Raw genomic sequence first — 20,356 nt, 5'->3', positions numbered from 1 at the left:
TCCAAAATACACACACACCCGTCCTTGTCTTCCCTCCGAGATTCAACCTGTTAATTTTAAAATGCTTTTAACCAAGATTTGCTTATAATTCATTAACAGGGTTTTTTTTATTGTTATTAATTCACTGTTATTATTATTTTTTAAATATATTTTTATTGATTTCAGAGAGGAAGGGAAAGGGAGAGAGAAATAGAAACATCAATGTTGAGAGAGAATCATCAATCAGCTGCCTCGTGCACGCCCCACTCTGGGATCGAGCCCACAACCAAGGCATGTGTCCTGACCTGGAACCGAACCGTGACTGTGGTTCATAGGTCAATGCTCAACCACTGAGCAACACTGTCGGGCAATTCACTGTTATTTTTAAAAAACTTTAGCAAATAGGCCATATGTTGAAAAAAATACTGTAGTAATTTCACCAACATAAGTAAATATTACATATCTACAACTATAGTGTACATACTTAAACCCAGCAGTCACCACTCGAAAACAGTGTTCCGTGAATGATTAGCACATGATCACACCCCATCTCGAGGTAATTGGTTCTATTGTCTCGTGGCTTGACTTTCTGCAGCAGTTTTGTTTTGTTTTTAAATTTTTTAAAATTGGTTTCAGAGAGGAAGGAAGCGGGGGATAAAGAGATAGAAACATCAGTGATAAGAGAGAATTATCAATTGCCTGCCTCGTGCACACCCCCTACTAGGGATGGAGCCTGAAACCCAGGCATGTGCCCTACCAGGAATCAAACCATGGCCTCCTGGTTCATGAGTCCAGGCTCAACCGCCCAGAAACATCAGTGATAAGAGAGAATTATCAATTGCCTGCCTCGTGCACACCCCCTACTAGGGATGGAGCCTGAAACCCAGGCATGTGCCCTACCAGGAATCAAACCATGGCCTCCTGGTTAATGAGTCCAGGCTCAACCGCCCCCCCCCCCTTTATTAAGGTATTATATATGTGTCCTTATCCCCCCAGTGCCCCCCACACCCCACTACTCATGTCTTCGAGCCAGTTTTAACACAGGCTGGCTGAATGTTCCCACATGGGCCAAGTTGTGCCCCGGCTATGTACGTTTGTTTACTCTCCTTGAATGGTGAATACACACATTTGCTAGACTTAATTCAGTATAAATTTAAAAGTATAGTCTGGCCAGCATGGCTAACTGGTTGAGCATTGACCTGTGTGCTGGTTCAATTCCCAGTTAGGACATATGCCTGGGTTGCAGGTTCCATTCCCAGTCCTGTCGGGGCGATTGCAGGAGGCAATCAATCGATGTGTCTCTCCCACATCGATGTTTCCTTTTCTTTCTGTTTACTCTCTCCTTTATGTTCCTCCCTCTGAAGACCCCTGGGCTTTCCTTAGTATTGAGGGGCAGGGGCGAGAGGAGGTGGTGGTGCAGACAGCCCTCTAACTACAGTATTCTTTTCTTTTTTTTAAATCCTCACCCAAGGATATGTTTTTATTGGAGAGAGAGAGAGAGAGAGAGAGAGGAAAGAAATTGATGATAAAGCTGTTAAGAAATTTGACGATCATCAGACGGCTACTAAGAGGAGGATTAAGACTTGAACTCACATCTAGGACACTTTGAACTGAAAATGCCCTCTGAATATCCCTATGTGCCTTTCCATCCTTTGTTCAAATGCCATTACTGGGCTACTACTGCCTTTCCTGCTAACAAACACATGTTCAGATCTTTCTTATAGTGGCATCCCATCACCACCTGCATTTAACTTACATTGCATTTGGCAGGTTCCTTAGGCAGACAGCCAAAGTTAAAAATGCAAATTAAACAGGTCAGGCAGTTCTGCGTTCCATGCCCCTCAGGAAGCAGGGGAGCAGGAGCCAGCTCTTCCTTCGGCTGTGTTCTCAGTCCCTAAACACCCCGTGGGCATGAGCCTTCCACACTCTGTGTGATCCTGGTACTTAAAGATACTTTCTTCCCAGCCATGGCCGCCGGTGTGGCTCAGTGGATTGGGAATCATCCTGTGCACGAAAGGTTGCCGGTTCGATTCCTGGTCAGGGCACATGCCCAGGTAGTAGGCTCAATTCCCAGTGGAGAGGAGCAGGAGGCAGTTGACTGATGTTTTGCTCTCACATTGATTTTTTAAAATATTTTATTGGTTTTTTTACAGAGAGGAAGGGAGAGGAATAGGGAGTTAGAAACATCGATGAGAGAGAAACATCGATCAGCTGCCTCCTGCACACCCCCTACTGGGGATGTGCCAGCAATCAAGGTACATGCCCTTGATCAGAATCGAACCTGGGACCTTTCAGTCTGCAGGCCAATGCTCTATCCACTGAGCCAAACCAGTCAGGGCTCTTACATTGATGTTTCTCCCTCTCTCCCCCTTTACCTTCCTTCCTTTCTCTCTAAAAATCCATTTAAAAATCTTAAAAAACAAACAAACATACTTTCTTCCCATATGACCTGGCTCCTAAACACAAGCCAAAGACACGGTATTGGGTGTTCAGTGGGAGAAAGCAATTCCTACACCGGAGGATCACCTCACAGGACGGGGCACACTGATGGATGCTTTGCCAGTCAAAGTAGGGCAAAATCTTACTGCGTTTTAGGGATACTTTTACTGTATGTGAATTTCATCGTATACCTAATTTAGGTCCTAGTGCCTATGTAATTGTGACTCCACCAAATTTCTAAAAATTCAGTCAAAACTCCCTCTTTTATGAAGACTTTCCTGATCCTTCTAGTTCTGTATCTACCTACTGTCTAGGTTCCAGGTGCACTTACATTTCTGTAGCTCTCTACCTTATAGGTAACCAGCTAGCACTTGTTTTTGCTTTTTTAATTTTATTATATTTTATTGATTTTAGAGAGGAAGGGAGAGAGAAATAGAAACATCAATGATGAGAGAGAATCAATGATTGGCTGCCTCCTGCATGCCCCCTACTGGGGGTTGAGCCCACAACCCAGGCATGTGCCCTTGGCCAGAATCTAACCTGGGACCCTTCAGTCCGCAGGCCGACGCTCTATGCACTGAGCCAAACCGGTAAGGGGTTGTTTTTGCTTTTTAAGCCAGGAAGCTCACTGGGAGCAGATCTGTGCCTAGCTCTTTCTTAGACCACCCAGCAGCTATGGTAGTGCCTTATGTCTAATAGACATACAGAGTATATCCGAATGCACAAGCGGATGAGTAGAGAGGAGGGAATCCCAGGTGAGAATTGAACATATAAAGTCTTAGTGTGTATGTTCTTTGCTAGCTCTTTATAATCAACTAGAGGCCCGGTGCACGTATTTGTTCATGGGTGGGGTCCCTCGGCCTGGCTGACAATGGGGGCAGATTGGGGCCATCTCACCCAGTCCCGATTGGGCCGATTTGGGCAGGCCAGAGGGGAAGGACCACGGGAGGTTGGCTGGCTGTGGGAGGTTGGCTGTGGGAGCGCACTGACCACCAGGAGGCAGCTTCTGCATTGAGCATCTGCCCCCTGGTGGTCAGTGCATGTCATAGCTTAGGCTTTTATATGTATAGGTTAACAAATACTTACTGATTGCCTAATGTATGCAGGGCACTGTCATAAAACAGTTGGGACAGAAAGACATTACCAGGGGGAAAGTTAAGCAATTTCTTCAAAACGATTTTCTCTTAACCCTCTATTACAGAAGTGATTGATTGATTGATTGATTGATATGTCGACCTGTAAATATAGATCTTGTAGATGTAGATTGATCTGTATATGCATATATATCTTGTTATTGCTAATTTTTTCTAATTAGTTTTGGAGCTTTAGGTTATGCGTAAAAATTGTTGATTATAGGGCATACTGGAACATTAACTTTATCCTTTTGTTGCAAGTCTATTTAATAACTGCAACTTTCCCACTTTAGGGGCAGGCACAATTCAATACATACTGGAAGTTCTAAGAAATGTCTCATGTATCTGGAAACTAATACCACATTTTCTATTCCTCCAAAGGACACAGTAGTGTTTTAATTCTAATTCTCGCTTTGCCCTTGCATAGTTGTACAGCATTCTGTGAAGACTGCCCCAGGGGAGGACAGGGTTGGTAGCAATCCCAATTCATAAAATGGTCTGTGGATGAGCTTCTAGGTAAGCCTGAACAGGATCGAGGTCACCCCCCGAACCTCTCACTGATTATCCAGTGTGCCTCCAATTCTATTTTTGCAGGAGGAATCTAACGTAAAGTAGCACCTAAACAATGGTGAATTTTGAATGACACAAGCAGTCTACTATAAGTAAAATAGTCTCTGAACAAAACACATAGTGGACACGATTGTGTGGGCACCGGGAAGGAGGTGGGGCGTTGCCCACATCTCAGCCGTCTGACATGGCTCTTTCCTGCAAACCCCCGAGCTGCGCATGCTCTTCGACAGCCAGCAAATTCAGGCCCGCTGATGGGATGCCAGCCAGACGCTAGCTAAGTGCCTGTGGCCCAGGACGTCCTAATTAAATTGCGGTGAATCCATTTTTTTCTTGGAGCACTTCATATATTTAATGTATGAGTATAAAAGCATTTTTCTATCTGGAATCCCACCTCCCTCTTGGAATTCTGCATGTTATATGCTACAAAGGGAACGAAATAAACTTGTTATCTGGACTGTAATGACTTTATGATCTAAGACAGGAACACTGATATGGGAGCAGCTGAATGAAAAGAAATAAGCAATCAGTATCTGAGTGTAAAAATACATTTTGTCATCTAGAAGTAAAGGGTAAAGTGTCTTAAAGGGCAAGCTACCAGGAAGAGTTGGGCAGAAACTAACCATATGGGACTGTTATGGTTGGGGCTCTGTGGCCAGCATTTCCCAGAGGATCATAGTTAAAGCCCTTGGATTTTCCATTGTCCGGTACTGCTTCCCCTCCGATGAGGTCATCTGCTTTGAGACATGATAAGAGAATGGGGCCTGGACATTTTAGTTCTATCTACGTGCCAACCTTCTCAAAGGCAGGGACCATGTCTTAAATTTCTCTCATATTTTTTCCCAGCATCTGGACTGGTGCTTGGTCAGTTGATATTGAGTAATAATTTTCCAACCAACTCAGAAGGATAAATGTGCTGTCTAGGCATTTGGGGTAGAGGGAGGGGTATCTGTGATTGACATGTAGCCTTCCCCAAAGGTTTGCATAAGGGCCCAGGTGAAGCAGACCAGGCATTCCTACGTGCGTAGGTGGGACATGCATGACGAGCATGCCTTGGACAGGGGGATCAGGAGTCTAAAGAGCAGTTGCGTGATTGAGGTTCATGGAATCGGGGTGATGTTTATTTTTTTAATGTAAATCAGTGGAAGACTCGGATGTTTAGATGTGCAAGGAATGTGGGATGATGTGGCAGCCCTCTGCCAGGTAGTGTGGAGGGATGCTTCCCACAGCCCAGGGAGGGTTGGCGAGGATCGGGACAAGGGTGGAGGTAGTTCCAATAGGAAAGAGCAATTCAAGACACACCAGGAAGGAAAAACTGACTTGGGCACACCCAGGTAGACAAAGAAGAGTCAAGATGACCTCACGGTGTTCCTGTTCCTGTTCCTGGGGTTGACAGAGGTTGGAAGGTATCCATGGCTCTGGGCACGGAGGGCAGGAGGGTAGGGTGCGGTAGAGTTGGGAGAAACGGCAGATGCTACTGAATCTCCTTGTCCCCAAAGGCCCTTTAATCAGCAAAACCATCACCTGGTAGAGATCTGTGATAGGATGTACACGTTTTCACAAAGTGACTCCTGGAAATTATATACCAACTTAATTTTTTATGGAAGTTTGAAAAGTGGTAGAACTTCTTGCCAGCTCTTCTTTCTGTTGGCAATCACGGCACCCTTGGAAGAAGTGAATTATAAGCCAGTTAACTGGAAGTGTTGCAGGATTGCTTGCATCTAGTGAAGCTGTCTTCTGATTTTCTTGTCGCTTGAGTGACAAAACTTGCCGATACTTGAACTAGATTACTAAGCAAACAAAACTAAAGCTTCATTAGAATGTACGAGATTAAGAGAAGTATGTAGTGTATGTATTTTTCAATTTTCTTCTAATTTTATTCAGGTTGGTTCTCCACAGACTTTTAATTTCTACATTAGAAAACCCATTACTTGTTGATTTTTAAAATATATATAATTGTTTTGATTTCAGAGAGGAAGGGAGAGGGAGAGAGAGATAGAAACATCAATGATGAGAGAGAGAATCATTGATTGGCTGCTCCTGCATGCCCCCTGGGGATTGAGCCCAAAAAGTGGGCATGTGCCCTTGACCAGAATTGAACCCGGGACCCTTTAGTCCACAGGCTGACGCTCTATCCACTGAGCCAAACCAGCTAGGGCTACTTGTTGATTTTTAAAACCTGGACTAACTGATCTGTGATTTCAGAACAGCTCAGTGCTGCATTTTAAAAATCAAGCATTCGGAGTACCATCGAGGCCAAAATGACTCAGTGAGAAAGTGTTTCTTAAATTCCAGTCACTGTTAAATATCCAAATGACAGTGCGGGTGTGTTGGTAACTCCAGCTCTCAAATCAGAATTTCACACTTTTTCTTAAAATGCCAGAGGACCGTATTCTAAGCATTCAAATGAAATCTTGCGGAAAACACCATTGGTTATAGAAAGGCATTTTATATTCCAAGTCACAACACACACACACACACACACACACACACACACACACACACGCTTTTGTGGTTGTTCACCAAATTCATAGGCTCATCCACATACAGCTCTCAGAGACCAAGTTTCCCTTTCCTGTTAGTGTGACCATCTAGTGACCTCAATTAGGGGCGGCATCCCAGGGCTCACAAATCTAAGAATCACTCACTCCATTATCCACGCAGAGCAGATCAGTCCTCCTTTCCCCTGCACCAGCTGAGATTTAAGTAAGTGCCCATCGATCAGCCTGACATCTGGCTCTCGTTTTCCATAAATGAAGGGCTGTGGCTTTAAGTGATCGCAGGCTGCCTGTGCCAAAGGCACTCGCTGCAGCATCAGCCTGTGTGCTGAGAGGCGAGGCCAGGCGGCAGAGGCAGACGCTAACCTGCAGGACGAGAAGTAAGGCTAACCCAGGACCCAAGGCCCGCCTCCCGGCAGAGCTTTGGAAGTAGACACACCGGCTGGTGGGTGGCGTGGCCACCTGTGCGCTTTGCGGGCAGTGCAGGGGGCGGGGGGATTGGAGACAGAAGCTGGAAAATGGGCTGCTCCAGCAGCAAAATGTGCCTCTATTCTCCATGTGCGGCGACAAGGGTAATTAGTATTTGTTTCTAGTGCTGTTCTGGAGGAATGTCAGGGACTGAGGCAGAGGTCTGTGGAATGAGGGGAAATGCTTAGTGACAAGCAACTCCCGCCTGCAAAGGCGGGTCTTAGGATCTCTGCAACACTGTGATCAAGATGTGGGGGCTCCTCTGGGCTGCTCCGAGGGGGCATTTTCAGGGAGCTGTGACTCCCGCCTTTTCCTCCCTCCCCCTCTGGGTTGGGGGCTCTGCCTGGTGAGGAACGGTATCTCATTGCTGTGTCTGTGTGAGCGTGTGAGCATGTGTGATGGCTGTGAGTTGCTGGTCGCTGGGAAATTCTTTCTGGCAAGATTGAAAACTGCTTTGTTACTACCGAGACAGCTGCCTGCTTTTCTTCGATTCACTTCTCTAGCATCTACTCAAGAATTGTAGCGGATTCTGAATGTTATCGTCTTCAGAAAACGGTGTGTCTACCTGAGTCAAATCAGTTTAGTTTTTGTCTTTATTAAAGGGTTATTTTTTTTCGCCTCCGCTTTATAACAAACTTCATGTCTTCCTTTTAGAAGTAAAGGACTGTGACAACTTTTTTTTTTATGAGTATTTGCAAATATAGGACAAAGTGCGCACAGGCGCAGATGCCGGGAACATTAAATATTTATCTAGGACTGATTAGGCCTGGCTTGCCCTTGGAGGAGGAGACTGCATCAGTCTTCAGCGCAGCGCGCATCTGCATCCGTGGCAAGGCTTTGCCCGGAGCGCAGCTCAGCGTAAACATTTCTCAGTGCCTTCCGTGGAAGTGTCACGAGGCCCTGAGAAAATACAGATATTATTTTGGGGAAACGCGGATTTCCTTCACGGAGGGACAGCTGTGTTTTCAAACAACACACACTGTTAGCCTAAACGATTCACATCTCAGCCTCTCGGTGCCGAGTCTCTCCTTTTGGGTGATAACAAATGTGCGCCTCGCTGAAAGGGACCCCCTGACAGCCGGAGTAACCTGATGTTTGTCTTCCGCAGCGGGAGGAAGCCCTGCAACAGCACAAAGCCCTGTCGCAAGAGCTCCTGAGCCTCCGGGGAGAGCTGGGTAAGAGCTTTTCTTCTTGGGGAGGGTTACGGGGCGAGGGGCAGGCAGTGTGGTCTGCCCGTCTGCGTTGTGGCTGGAGGTGCCCCCTCTGGCATCGCCCTGCAAACACTTACCATCGGCATTTCTTTTGAATCTTGGCAGCCTGACCTGCAGTTCACAGAATTCCTGGCACTGCTCTGACAAAGCCTAGCAGAGCTGCTGATGACCAAAGCATTCCTCTCCCTAAAGACAGGGACAGGCGCCTTTTTGTAATCATGAGGGTTCCTGTGCAATCATTCCGTCATATTATTTTCCGAACCACTTTTCCCACTGAAGGGTGGTGAGACAATCCCCTCATAACAGGGATTGCGCCACGCTTCCTGGGGAATGGTGTGGGGGGTGAGTGTAAAGTGTCTGGAGAAGGCTCGTTTCTTTGCTGATCTTCCTATTGGATGGGGCTGATGGTGAATCGGGACCCGGTTCCACAGGCAGCCATGTGCCACCCAGGTCCGCTGTTCCAGGCCGGCCTCTGTTTCAGTCCGGGTCCCTCCTGGGAGAGTCCTGGGGGGCCGGGGTGGTGCGTGCAGCAGACAGTTCTGCCTTCCCCTAACCCAGCCACAGGGTGGGAGTGAGCTGCTGCCTCTGGGTCCCCTGAGTGCTGTGGGCACCTCAGCCCCAGAGAATCCGCTTTCGCTGTAGCTTCAGCCAGGCCTGGGGATGTTCACTGAAAGGCGAATTCCTTGCCCTTTGCAGTTTTCTGCGTATGCTGACGACGCCACACAAAGCGTGTGGAGGTATGTGTACAAATAATGCAAAGGCAGCAGCCAGAGAGAAAACCGTGTTCACCCAGTTCTGGGAGAAACTGCTCATTTTGCTTGGGGTGAGACCAGAGTTGAAACACTGTCAGCCTAATGTGCTGGACTTGAACACTCCTTTCCCCCAGGCGAAGCCCCAATGGCCGTAGCGTGGGCTCAAGGCCTCTCTGTGCGCCTCTTCCCTCTTCACTTCTCCCTGCGCTGCAGCGCCAAGCCCCCGATTCTGATAGCTGGCCAGGCGTCCTCGCTCCCGCCCTCATTCCGGGCTGTGGAAATGAAGGGCTCTGTATGGGAAAGTCACGTCTAGACAGATGCCACTTCAGGACCCCAAAGACTTGAGAGTTCTGGGGGAACAGATCCCAAAAAGCACAGCTGAGAACCAGCTCCGCGAGACTTCAGGCTCTCTGCCCTGGGACTTAACTGGGCTTCTGCGCTTCTGATCACCCCCATGGCCAGCCTAAGGTGCTCTTCGCTGGGCCTCGGGTAATGTAACGGCTGTAGAGGCAGATCCGGCCAGAGGCCCTTTTTGTGTGTTTCACTCACTGTAACCCAGTGCGGGGGAGATGAGTCTTCCTGCGGGCTCATGTTTCAGCGTCTCCCAAGACAAGACGGGAGATGGAACACTGCTCTCATTCACTCAGCTTGAATGGGGCACCCTCTCTAGTGGAGAGCACAGTTAATGATTTGAATGGGGACCCAGGTACTCAGCCCGACAGGAAGTGGCCCTCACCCTCGGCACCCGCTCTCAGCTTTCCGCCTGTGATAAGAGCGTGCTCTGGTGTCCTCTCCTGCTGTTATCAGTGTCAGGATGCAGTGGTTGGCCCGTCCGTCCGTATCATTTCCGTATCATTCGGTTACCCGAGGCCAGACTCGGAGAATGTCACTGGGGCTATCGAATCAGGTTGAACTGCTCAGGTAACAGCGTGAAGCATTTGGGGAAAGGGGTTTTGATTCTGCAAGGGGGCAGAATAGAAGCTTTCACATAGTTCTTCTGATGAAGCAGGCAGGCAGGATGCTCTCAAAGCTGCTGGTTTGAGTGTTTGTAGCGTGAACTGAGAAAGAAACAGGTTCCCATGGTGAAGTTGAAAGCTCAGTTTTAAAATTGGAGGCAGTTGTGCAAAGTGGTGAGACGGTCCAAGTTCAACTCTTTGGTAGCCGGGAGGCCTGGGGCAAGTCACATGACATGTTTCCTGTCCCGTTTCATCCCCTGTGAAAGGCCTGTCCCAATTGCCTGCCTCAAAGGTGGTCATGAGGATTACACGCGGTAACACGTTGTAAAATATTTAGCACCAAGTGCTAACCGCTAGTAGACATGTAGTAGGTGTTAAGATGTATGCAGTTTGCAGCTGGGTAGTAATGAGCCACATTTGCTGTTGTGTGACATCATAGACTGCACTGGAGAAAGGAATGTTAATTAGGCAAAGTATTAATAGAGACCCCCCAGGACAGGCTGTTTTACTTTTCATACTCAAAGGGAAGTGGGACATGATCGATCCCTGCCTGATACAGTAGACATGCTTGGGGTGTGGTTTTTGTCCATTCATTTGTTAGTTTTTGAATGCAGTTTCCTCAGTGATGTGAAGCTAATGTGTACTTGCTGGCTTGTTGGGGAACTTGAGTTAAATGGTGACATATTTGCAGTAATGGCATAGTGCCCGGTCCATCATGGGAACTCAAGAAGAGAGAGCCGCCCCTGTCACCATCATCTAAGCATCCACCTTTTCCCTCCAAAATAAAGGAGGGGCCGGTGGTGTGTCTCTCCCACTGGGTAACTTTTGTTTACCTTCTCAGTGAAACCTGAGGTGAGGTTCCCATACACCAGTGGTCGGCAAACTCATTCGTCAACAGAGCCAAATATCAACAGTACAACGATTGATATTTCTTTTGAGAGCCAAATTTTTTAAACTTAAACTATATAGGTAGGTACATTCAACTTTAAATTCGACTTTAAATTCACGACTGACTGGCTCACTCAACTCGGGCATGAATCGCACACACCTCCCTGCGCTGCATATCCTGCGGCCCTCCTGCTCCGCGTCTCCCATGGCCCGACCGACTGACACCCCCACTTCTTCTAACGCCACTTCTTCAAAATAGACTCACCCAGGCCGAAAACCAACTTCTGGGCATGGGCCACGAAGTTTCAATTGCACTGTACGTGCTCGCCCGCACGTGGTATTTTGTGGAAGAGCCACACTCAAGGGGCCAAAGAGCCGCATGTGGCTCGCGAGCCGCGGTTTGCCGACCATTGCCTTACACTAAGCACTGCAAAGAACGGAGAACAGCTCATACACTCAGGAGCGCTGCAGCCCAAATGGAGTCTGCGCTACTGCCCTTCGGAGCCTAGCTCGTCCGCTCTGTTGACTGATGTTCCCATTGTCCTCTCACTCGCCACCCTGACAAGTGGCCTGGGCTGCCCGGCTAACCCAGCTTGCCCAACCCTGCAGCCTGCACGCTTCTGCTGTCTGTGCCGAAATCCTCATCCAGGAATAGCTTTCCCTTTGCTCCTTCCAAACCCCGCTCTCGACACCTTAGAACACAACCATGAGGCTTCCTTCACTCCAGTGAGCCCTCGATCCTTCCATGCATGCATTTACTATATCTCGTGTCTCCCCATTGTCTTCAGATGGTAACTCCTTAATTGCAGAGACTCTTTCCTTTTCCCTCTGGAAAAATATATAATCTGCTTTCCGTTTTTATGGGTGCCTAACCAATAGTTATGGGTGTTTGAGGCTTTAGAGTTCCTTTTTATTTAAAAACAATGTATGAAAATTAAAATCTTGGAGAGGAAAATCGCCATAGCTCCACTATCATGACATACTTTTATTTTCGTATATTCTTTATTTATATGAATAGATACAAGTTTGTACTCTGACCTTGTAACAGGTATAATTTACACACAATGGAGTGCTTCTTGTTCCATCAGTTTTGACAAACACATATAGCCTCCCCCTTTATCAAGGCACAGAATATGTCTCCCATCCCAGAAACCCCCCACCCTCCAGGGCTGCTTTCAGTAGCCCCCCTCTTCCAAAAGCACAAACACAGACCTGATTTATCACCAGAGGTTAACTTTGTCTATTATAGAAGTTCATATAAATGGAAACATAGAGTATGTTCTTTTTGTGTCTGGCTTCTTCCACACAGCATGACGTTTCTGTGGTCCGTCCATGTTATTTTGCAAACATTCTGATCTTTTCATCTTCTATCAGGCACTTTTCCATACCACCTCCTAGTCTTCACTGAGGCCATGCTTAATGACGATGGGCAAGTCTGTCGAGTGGGTGTAGCACACACAGTGTCGTAGTGGAGAGCGGATCTCATTGTCGCTGTGTCCCCATCCACCCCGTGGCTTCCACTGCAACCTGGAGGGTGATGACTACACATTTATTTTCCTAGCCCTCTCGTCCTGAGCAGCAGGTGTGTTTTCCCTGGTGAAGATCTGCCTCCAGGAGAGCCAGTCCTGTGTCCTCACACCTCCTGGACTTCCCCGCCCCCTTGAACCCTGAACACTCTCTGCAGTGTCTTCTCATTCAAACCTATTCACACCTCAAAGTCTCTGCATCATCCTCTGCAGTGGCATTACTATTCACTCACCAGCCGTGCCAAAGGCTGAGGTCAGGCTCCTTGTCCTGCGTCCTCCACCCACTACCAGGCTGTGTTCTCAGCCTCGCTCAGCATTCTGGCTGCTGCTGCCCTAACTTAAGCGCCATCGTTTCTGACCTGGAATATATTACACTGCTCACCTAACAGGTCACCGTGTCTCCGGGCTTGCTTCTCTCCTCTCCACACGCTACTGGGACTCTCCTTACAGTAAATCTCACATGTGTCCTCTACTGTTTTTGACAGAAATGACTCCATTTTTTGGCTTTGGGAAAAAATCCAGACTTATCAAAGCCACCACATAAGATTGGACTGTAACCTTCAGTCCAACTTCATGATAGCTGCACGCCCATTTCCCTTTGTTCCCATTGTCTTTCCCCTGCCAGGCCCCAGCCCCGAGTTTATTCACACATATTCTGCACGTCTTTGGCACAGGTTATCCACGCTGTCTGAAATGCTCTCTCCCCTTTTCACTAACTTGCTATTTTTTGCCTCTCAAACGCCTCCTCATTTTTCAAATCCTACCTAAAATATCTCGTCTTCAATTGAGTTTCACCCAGATCTTTCAAGCAAGTTGATTAATTGTGCCTTCTACTATACCCTTCAAGTTGCTCTTATATATGTATTTATAGGCCTCCTCTCACAGTCCAGAACCGTGAGCTGTTCAAGGGCAAGGCCAGGATGCCTTCCTCTTTGTGGCTCTATAGCTGATATCTAGTGAAGGGATGATTTTACTCAAGGAGAACTGGAGCTAGGGAGAGCTGGTTTCACCCTTATAATATGCTAGTGCTCGTTGGCTTTTGTGCACAAATGTTTTCCTATGCACTGTTTGAAAATAATGTGTCTGTTTTTAGGAATGAATCATAAAGTCAGGTGAGCTGTTATTTTCTTAGAAACATTTTACTTTATGTCAGACAGTCCCAGGTAATCAGATCATTTTGAAAGTGTCAGCCCCTCAAATGGATTACAGTTCAATTTGATGGTCTATATCCACAGCAAACATATGGCCTGTGATGGGGGATTGATTTGTTGTTCTTACTCCTAGTGGAGTCATGGTAGTGTCACAGAGAGCCATAATTATGACATTTGGGTGTTCCTATTTTTTTTTTATTAATGTTAACCATTGGAAACACATTTTCCATCTAAATGAATGCAAAAAAGGACTTTTGTATTTCAAAATAATTTTTGCCATAAGAAATAATAGCTGACTTGTATCTTTTTATGCATTTGTCCTGATTGTTTGTATTTTATGATACAAATAAAATTTTAACCCCTAATCCACTAAAAATTCTTGGAATTACATTAATAATGATATAGGATACTAGTTAATTTTGCCTTCTTTATGTAAAAATTATGAGGTGAGTGAGGCATTAACATTTATTGAGTGCCTACTCTTTCCTAACATCAGCTCTAAGTCTACTGGTTTGCATTTTCAACCAGTAGAAAATGCAGAGAGGAAAGGCGATGGGGGGCGAGAGATAGAAACATTAATGATGAGAAAGAATCACCAATTGGCTGCCTCCTGCATGCCTCCTACTGGAGATTGAGCCTGCAACCCTGGCATGTGCCTTTGACCGGAATGAAATTCGGGACCCTTCAGTCCTCAGGCTGACGTTCTATCCACCCTGCCAAACCAGCCAGGGCTGCGTTTTATTTATTTATTTATTTTTTAAAAAGAAATGAAATTGCGGCTTAAAATTTAGGTAACTTTCCTAAGGTCCATAAATTAGAGAAGCAAAGGACTGGGTAAGACCCCAGAATGACCGACTGCCAAACTCCTGTTAATCGCAGCAGGGAACACATGGTGACAGTATTTTAAACGTTGGGAAATCATTTTAGATTCACATTAGTTTGCACTGGTAATGACTTTTGGTATCCTTTTATCTGAGTGAAGAGTTCAAGAAGTCTTGTTAGATTAAAATATGCCTTGTTATTACCCACTAGGAAAAACGAACGTGGCTTTGCCAAAAGTAGCAAACAGTTTATCTAATGCCCGCTTAACTGGTGTCTGAACGTGGCTACTTCAAACCTTGGGGATGTGGCCTTTCGTCCTCTAATCAGTTGTGGTCTAACAAGGCTGTGTCCTTAAAGTAGCTTTAAAACTCATCACAGTTAAGTCACTCTTTGGTTATAGGGCTCCAGAAGTGATTTTTGAAATGGGCTCTGATGAAATATCTACGAATATAATGAAAATCAGTTGTACATAAAAATAAATCTTTATCCCACTGAAATGATTGAAGATGGAGTTGATACCACCTCAAACTTAGCACATTCTTTTTTAAAAATTTATCGTTATTGTTGCAAGTATTACAGATGTTTTCCCTACTTCCCCTTCTCCCCCTCCCCCATTGATACCCTCTACCCCACTCCTGTCCCCTCCCCAGACCTTCCCAGTTAGCTCATTCTTTTCCTATCTATCTGTGTGTCTCTATCCTAAACGTAGACTTGGGCTGGTTGTGTTTATAGGTAAGAGGCCGCATTCTTTCGCTTTGCATAATGTTACCAAGGGGATCTGTTTTGAAAGTCCATTGAATCTTTTTTCCTTGTCCTAACTTGTCCTTGTCTAGTTTTGACATGTTCAGTTTTTCTCCTACTTCATGTCATCTCTCTAGAATGGTGGTTCTCAAACTTCATTGCATGCTAAAATAGACCTGGTGAAGATGCAGGGCCCTGGTCCTGACTTCAGGAGGTTTGGATGGAGTCGGGCATCTGCTTTTAATGCTCATGCAGGTGTCCAGAACGTTGTTTCTTTTATGTCGAAAAGCACATAAGACTCAAGGAAGCACCTAAGAGAGTAAACAATACCAAATGGCTTTAACTGAACTGAGTCCATTCTTATACACAGCTTTCCAAATTTTATGCATTTTAGCAACATTTACCTGCCCCTTTGAACCTTGCACCCTAAAAATGAATCATCAGGGAGAAGGAGAGGCCAAATAGTACCTGGCTCAAAATCACCTTTTTATTAACGTTACATTTAGTCTTTTGGTGGAAATGTGATTTGCTTGAAGTTTGAACTAATTTTTCTCAGGCCTGAGGCTGAGAGCGTTATGTCAGTTATTGAGTCAGACTTTTGCCTCCAATGCACTTTCATCCTAAAGGTTGTCATTGGTCCATGGAATGTGTGTTGGTGTGGTTAGGAGAGCATCTGTTTTGCTGGCCGGTGAGTAAGCTGAAAAGCAGCAGGGCCTTTCATTGGAACAGAACCTGAGGCTCCGAGGATGCCCAGCCGGCACCTGTGTTCTAAGATGGGCTGATTGGGCCAGATCATCATCTCAGGTAGAGGAAGAATTTGCCAGGACTAGTCAGTGTGGGGAAAGAAAAGATCATTTCTACCTGCCTTATCTGGCCATCTTTCTAGCTCTCACCAGAGCAGCGGTTCTCAACCTGTGGGTCGCGACCCCTTTGGCAGTTGAATGACCCTTTCACAGAGGTCACCTAAAGACCATCCTGCAGATCAGATATTTACATGACGATTCATAACAGTAGCAATATTACAGTTATGAAGTAGCAACGAAAGTAATTTTATGGTTGGGGGTCACCACAACATGAGGAACTGTATTAAAGGGTCGCGGCATTAGGAAGGTTGAGAACCACTGCAGAGAATTAAGCCCTAATACCCTGAAGCGTCCATTGTATGTAGGAACTCTCTTTTCTCTTCCTCATCTCAGGCTGGGCAAGGAGCCACTCAGATAAGGTTCCAGCTCTGTGGTGTAGAACCTGCATTGGAAAAGGCTGAGTGGATTGAGCTGTAGACCCCATCCAGACTCTTCAGTTCCATCTCTAGTGAAATAAGATTTTATATAATACCAATTGTATTAACTCAACATATATCCTTTCTTCTCTAACTTTGGGCTCAGTTTGTTCTTTTTCTAGTTCCTTAAGGCATAGAAGTCGAGTTTGTATTTGCGTCTGTATTGCTGTGAACTTCCCTCTTAGAAATGTTTTGCTGCGTCCCATAAGTTCTGGCCTGTTGTATTTCCATTTTCATTGGTCTCAAGAAACTTTCTCACTTCCCCTTTAATTTCTCTTTTGACCCATTGGTTGTTCAGGAGAGTGTTAATTTCCTTGTGTTCATGAGTTTTCCAGTTTCCCTCTTGTTGTTAATTTCCAGTTTCATGCCATTGTGGTCAGAGAAGATACTTGGTCTGATTTCATTCTTCTTGAATTTACTATGAATAGTTTTTTGACCTGACATATGGTCTAGCCTAGAAATCTTCCGTGTGTCCTCAGGAATGTGTGTTCTGCTGCTGTTGATAGAGTGTTCTGTCTATGTCCGTTAGGTCCATTTGGTCTGTAGTGCTGTTTAAATCTGCTGTCTTGTTGATTCTCTGTCTCGATGACCTTCCGTTGCTGGGAGTGGGGTATTAAAGTCCCCAACTGTTATCCTATTACTATTTGTTTTTTTCTTTTAGCTCTGTTAGTTATTATAGTACCTATAATAATAAGTGTGAGGGTACTTTGTAAAGTATGGGCTGAGTTTTAAAAGGTTAGGCTGTATTATTTATGGGAGAATTGATTTGGTAGTGCAGGCTTTTTGTGAAAGTACATTTCTGATAAGTTATGATTAATGGAAGGCTTTGAAATCACTTTGTGTCAATTCATATAATTCCCTAGGGCACTCAGGAAGCCATTTGTAACTAGTTTTGAAATTTAGTAAAAACCTTTCTCTGCCACAGGCCTGCAAATTTCTAGGTCACATAGAAAAGTAGTACCTCTTGGAAAGTGCAATGTGGGGCTCTTCGGAGTAAATGATTGTTCCACAGACAGTTTGTGAAGGCTCACTCTATAAAATACAATGGCGTCTATTTCACTTTATCTTCAACCAAACTATAAGCTCTGAGCAGGTGATATTTATGCCTACCCTGTGTATCAGGAAATTGATATGAAGAAAGTTGGGAATGACTGTTGTAGGATAGTCTGGGTCCCTACCCCTTTGTTGTTCTTCTGTAGGCTACTGCCTCTCCACAAAATAACAATTTACTTTTAAAAAATGGCTTCTTGGTTACTTTGTTCAGTTATATTACTGTCTCCAATTTTAAACAGATTAAACTTCCTTTTAAGAGTGGAACCAACATAATCACTTGCCCTGGAAGTACGTCATGACTGGATTTCCCTTCATAGAATAATATTATGAAATAGTCACGCTCCTATGGTAGTAGGTCGAGTCCCCATTCGTACTGCTAGATCAGGGGGACAGGGGAAGTAAGATAACGGTTACGCAAGATGTTAATACTTGGGGACGCTAGGAACTCTCTCTACTCTCTTTGTACCTTTTCTACAAATCTGAAATTATTCTACAATTAAAAGTTAAAAAAAACCAACTATGTTTATCTGAAGAAGAGTATACTATTGAAGAAAATAGCAAAGGTGGCCAGAACTAAAAGCAGGTGTCTGATATCCTAGGTGGCCAGAGAGAGATTGAGAAAGAGGCCCAAAGCGGGCAAGCAGAGCCGGAGACCGGCATCTCATTTCCCTCGTAGATGGTGCAGAGAAGCACGGGTATCCACAGCAGGCCTGCTGGAAGCATCTAGAAAAAGCATGTGCATACAGTTGGGGAGTGAAGTCATCTTATTTTCTAGTTGGTCTTTTCTTTTCTTTCACAATCTCTTATATGGCATCACAAACATTTGCAGGCTCTTCCCTGTGACCTCCCCAATTTTCTTTTTTCTTTTATATTTTATGGCCAATGTAGATAAAAAAAAATCACCTAAAAGTTGGGAACATTCTATTGCATAGAATGCCAAGAACAAGAGTGGCAGAAAGGGAAGATTTGATGGATGTGTGTGTGAGTGTATCTATCTTCTTTGAGTGCTAGACAAGCAGTGCTTCTTTTTAACTGTCAGATTCTGCCATGGAAATCCATGCATGTCTTTGAGGGCTCTCCAAACACATGTGGATTGGTGGCCTTTTGCAAGGCTATTAATGAGAACATCTGTTACATACGTCTGATTTTGCGCGCTGGGCCTCCAGTTAATAACATCTGTTACATACATATTCTGGTTAGGCACTAGGCCCAGCGCTTCACATGTATTATCTTATTTAATTCTGCAGGGAAGGCACTAACATTTTATCTCCATTTAAAATGAGGAAATGCAGACTTAGAAAGCGTAAGTAAGTTTCTCATATCACATAGCAGGTAAATGGTGTGGCTGAGATGTGAACCTAAGAATTCTACCTCTTTTCTATTAAGACATGTATTTGCATTCTTGAGAATTAAAATATTTGTGGTTATCTCATGATGAAGCATGCTATGGAGACATAAAAATTAAGAAATTTCAGTATTATTTCAAAAGAATATTAAAATTTAGGACCATGGTTTTCTCTGCACGTAGCACATTTATCAGTTACCAAAGGGAAATTAGCCTCTTCAAAATGAAAATAATAAAAATCGGACCTCCCCCTCTTAGGAAAGCCGCCAGGACTAAGTATGGCTCCATCTCCTCTCCTTGGGGATGACTGCTAAAGGACCTGGGATACGTCCAGTTCTATTTCCCAGAGATTATAACTGACTCTGACATTGGGCATTTTCTAGATGACATCCAAAGAGTTAGTGGAAAAGGATAAGTATCAAGCATTTCACCACTTCTTCTGAAATATCTGCTCCTTGCTCGGTTATCGATGTTTTAAACTGTCAGGGATGTCCCCACTTTTTCCCTGTTTTTGTTGTTGGCCTAGAATTCTCAGGCCCGGTTTCTCCCAGGGTGAAATGTTGACTTCTAATCGGCAACACTGTTCATGTTTTAGGGCTAATCTTGTAAATGAGGGGGTGTCTGTTTTTCTTATTGAAAACTGTATTCCTCATTTCAAGGCAGATTGCTGGTGATGGCTTTTCCAGTCTGTGCACGAAAGTCATCATCCTTCCACTCTTCTGCAGGCAGTGGGCTTTCGGGGCCTTTAGTCAGACTTGCCTTGAAAAATCACCTCATGGAATGATGTTTTAAAAATGAGGACAAAGGACTACTTTGTTACTGTGTGGATTTTGTATTTATCCAATAACTCCTAGATGAGTATTGCCTAACAGTGTGGCAAGACTCCTGGCTTATTAGTCTGAATTCTGAAACATTGCGTGTTTGATTGGGGCGTTGCTGGGTGTCTGACTAGTTGGCTGGAAGCGAGTGGGACTGGAGAAGCAGCCAGGAAGGGGCAGGACTGAGAATGGGAGTCGGCAGGCGGGGGGACATGAGAAATCTCTCCTTAACTGTAGGAAGTGCAAGGACAAGGCCATGCCTACCACCTGGGGTGACAGGGACACTGGGAGTGCCCTGAGAACTTCCAGTGCGTGTCTCCTTTAAAAAGGTCTTTCTCGAGCCTTTATGCCAAATAAATGTTTCCCCAGGAGCCCAGGCCAATGAATTAGAAATAAAGCCCTTTGTGTGAGTGATCACTCAGCCCAGCTGTTCTCCACACCGCACAGCAGCGGCCGGTAAACAGGGCAAAGGTCCGCGCACAGCTGTGGGCTGATGTCACCATCTGGGGCTGCGCCTGTGCACCGGGCTGTGCACTAGAGCAGCAATTCACCCGCTCCCCCTCAGGCCCAGCTTCTCCCCTCCCCTTCCCTCCCCTCCCATCTGTCTGTCTGTCTGTCTGTCTGTCCTCCCCCACTGGCAGTGGCGAGCTTCCGCCTAGAAGCTCTTCTGCTTTCTAGTTCTGCTATGAGCACTTGGATGGGCTAAACTATCATTTTCTCTACCCTAAAA

General features: G+C 45.4%; 1 protein-coding gene across 3 annotated transcripts in view; it reads left to right on the top strand.

Annotated features, from left to right (window-relative positions):
* The window catches only part of MTUS1 (microtubule associated tumor suppressor 1), a 100,404-nt gene that overhangs the window by 69,946 nt on the left and 10,102 nt on the right, over positions 1-20,356 (top strand). For all 3 annotated transcript variants that reach the window (XM_015565282.1, XM_015565287.1, XM_015565291.1), the window contains one exon: positions 8,193-8,259. In XM_015565282.1, coding sequence (XP_015420768.1) covers positions 8,193-8,259 — 67 coding nt within the window. The remainder of the gene's footprint in view (positions 1-8,192; positions 8,260-20,356) is intronic.

The sequence above is a fragment of the Myotis davidii genome, unplaced genomic scaffold, assembly GCF_000327345.1.
Source record: "Myotis davidii unplaced genomic scaffold, ASM32734v1 scaffold71, whole genome shotgun sequence".
NCBI lineage: Eukaryota > Metazoa > Chordata > Mammalia > Chiroptera > Vespertilionidae > Myotis > Myotis davidii.
Note: the sequence above shows the minus strand (reverse complement) of the source record. Positions and strands in the feature narration are given on the sequence as shown.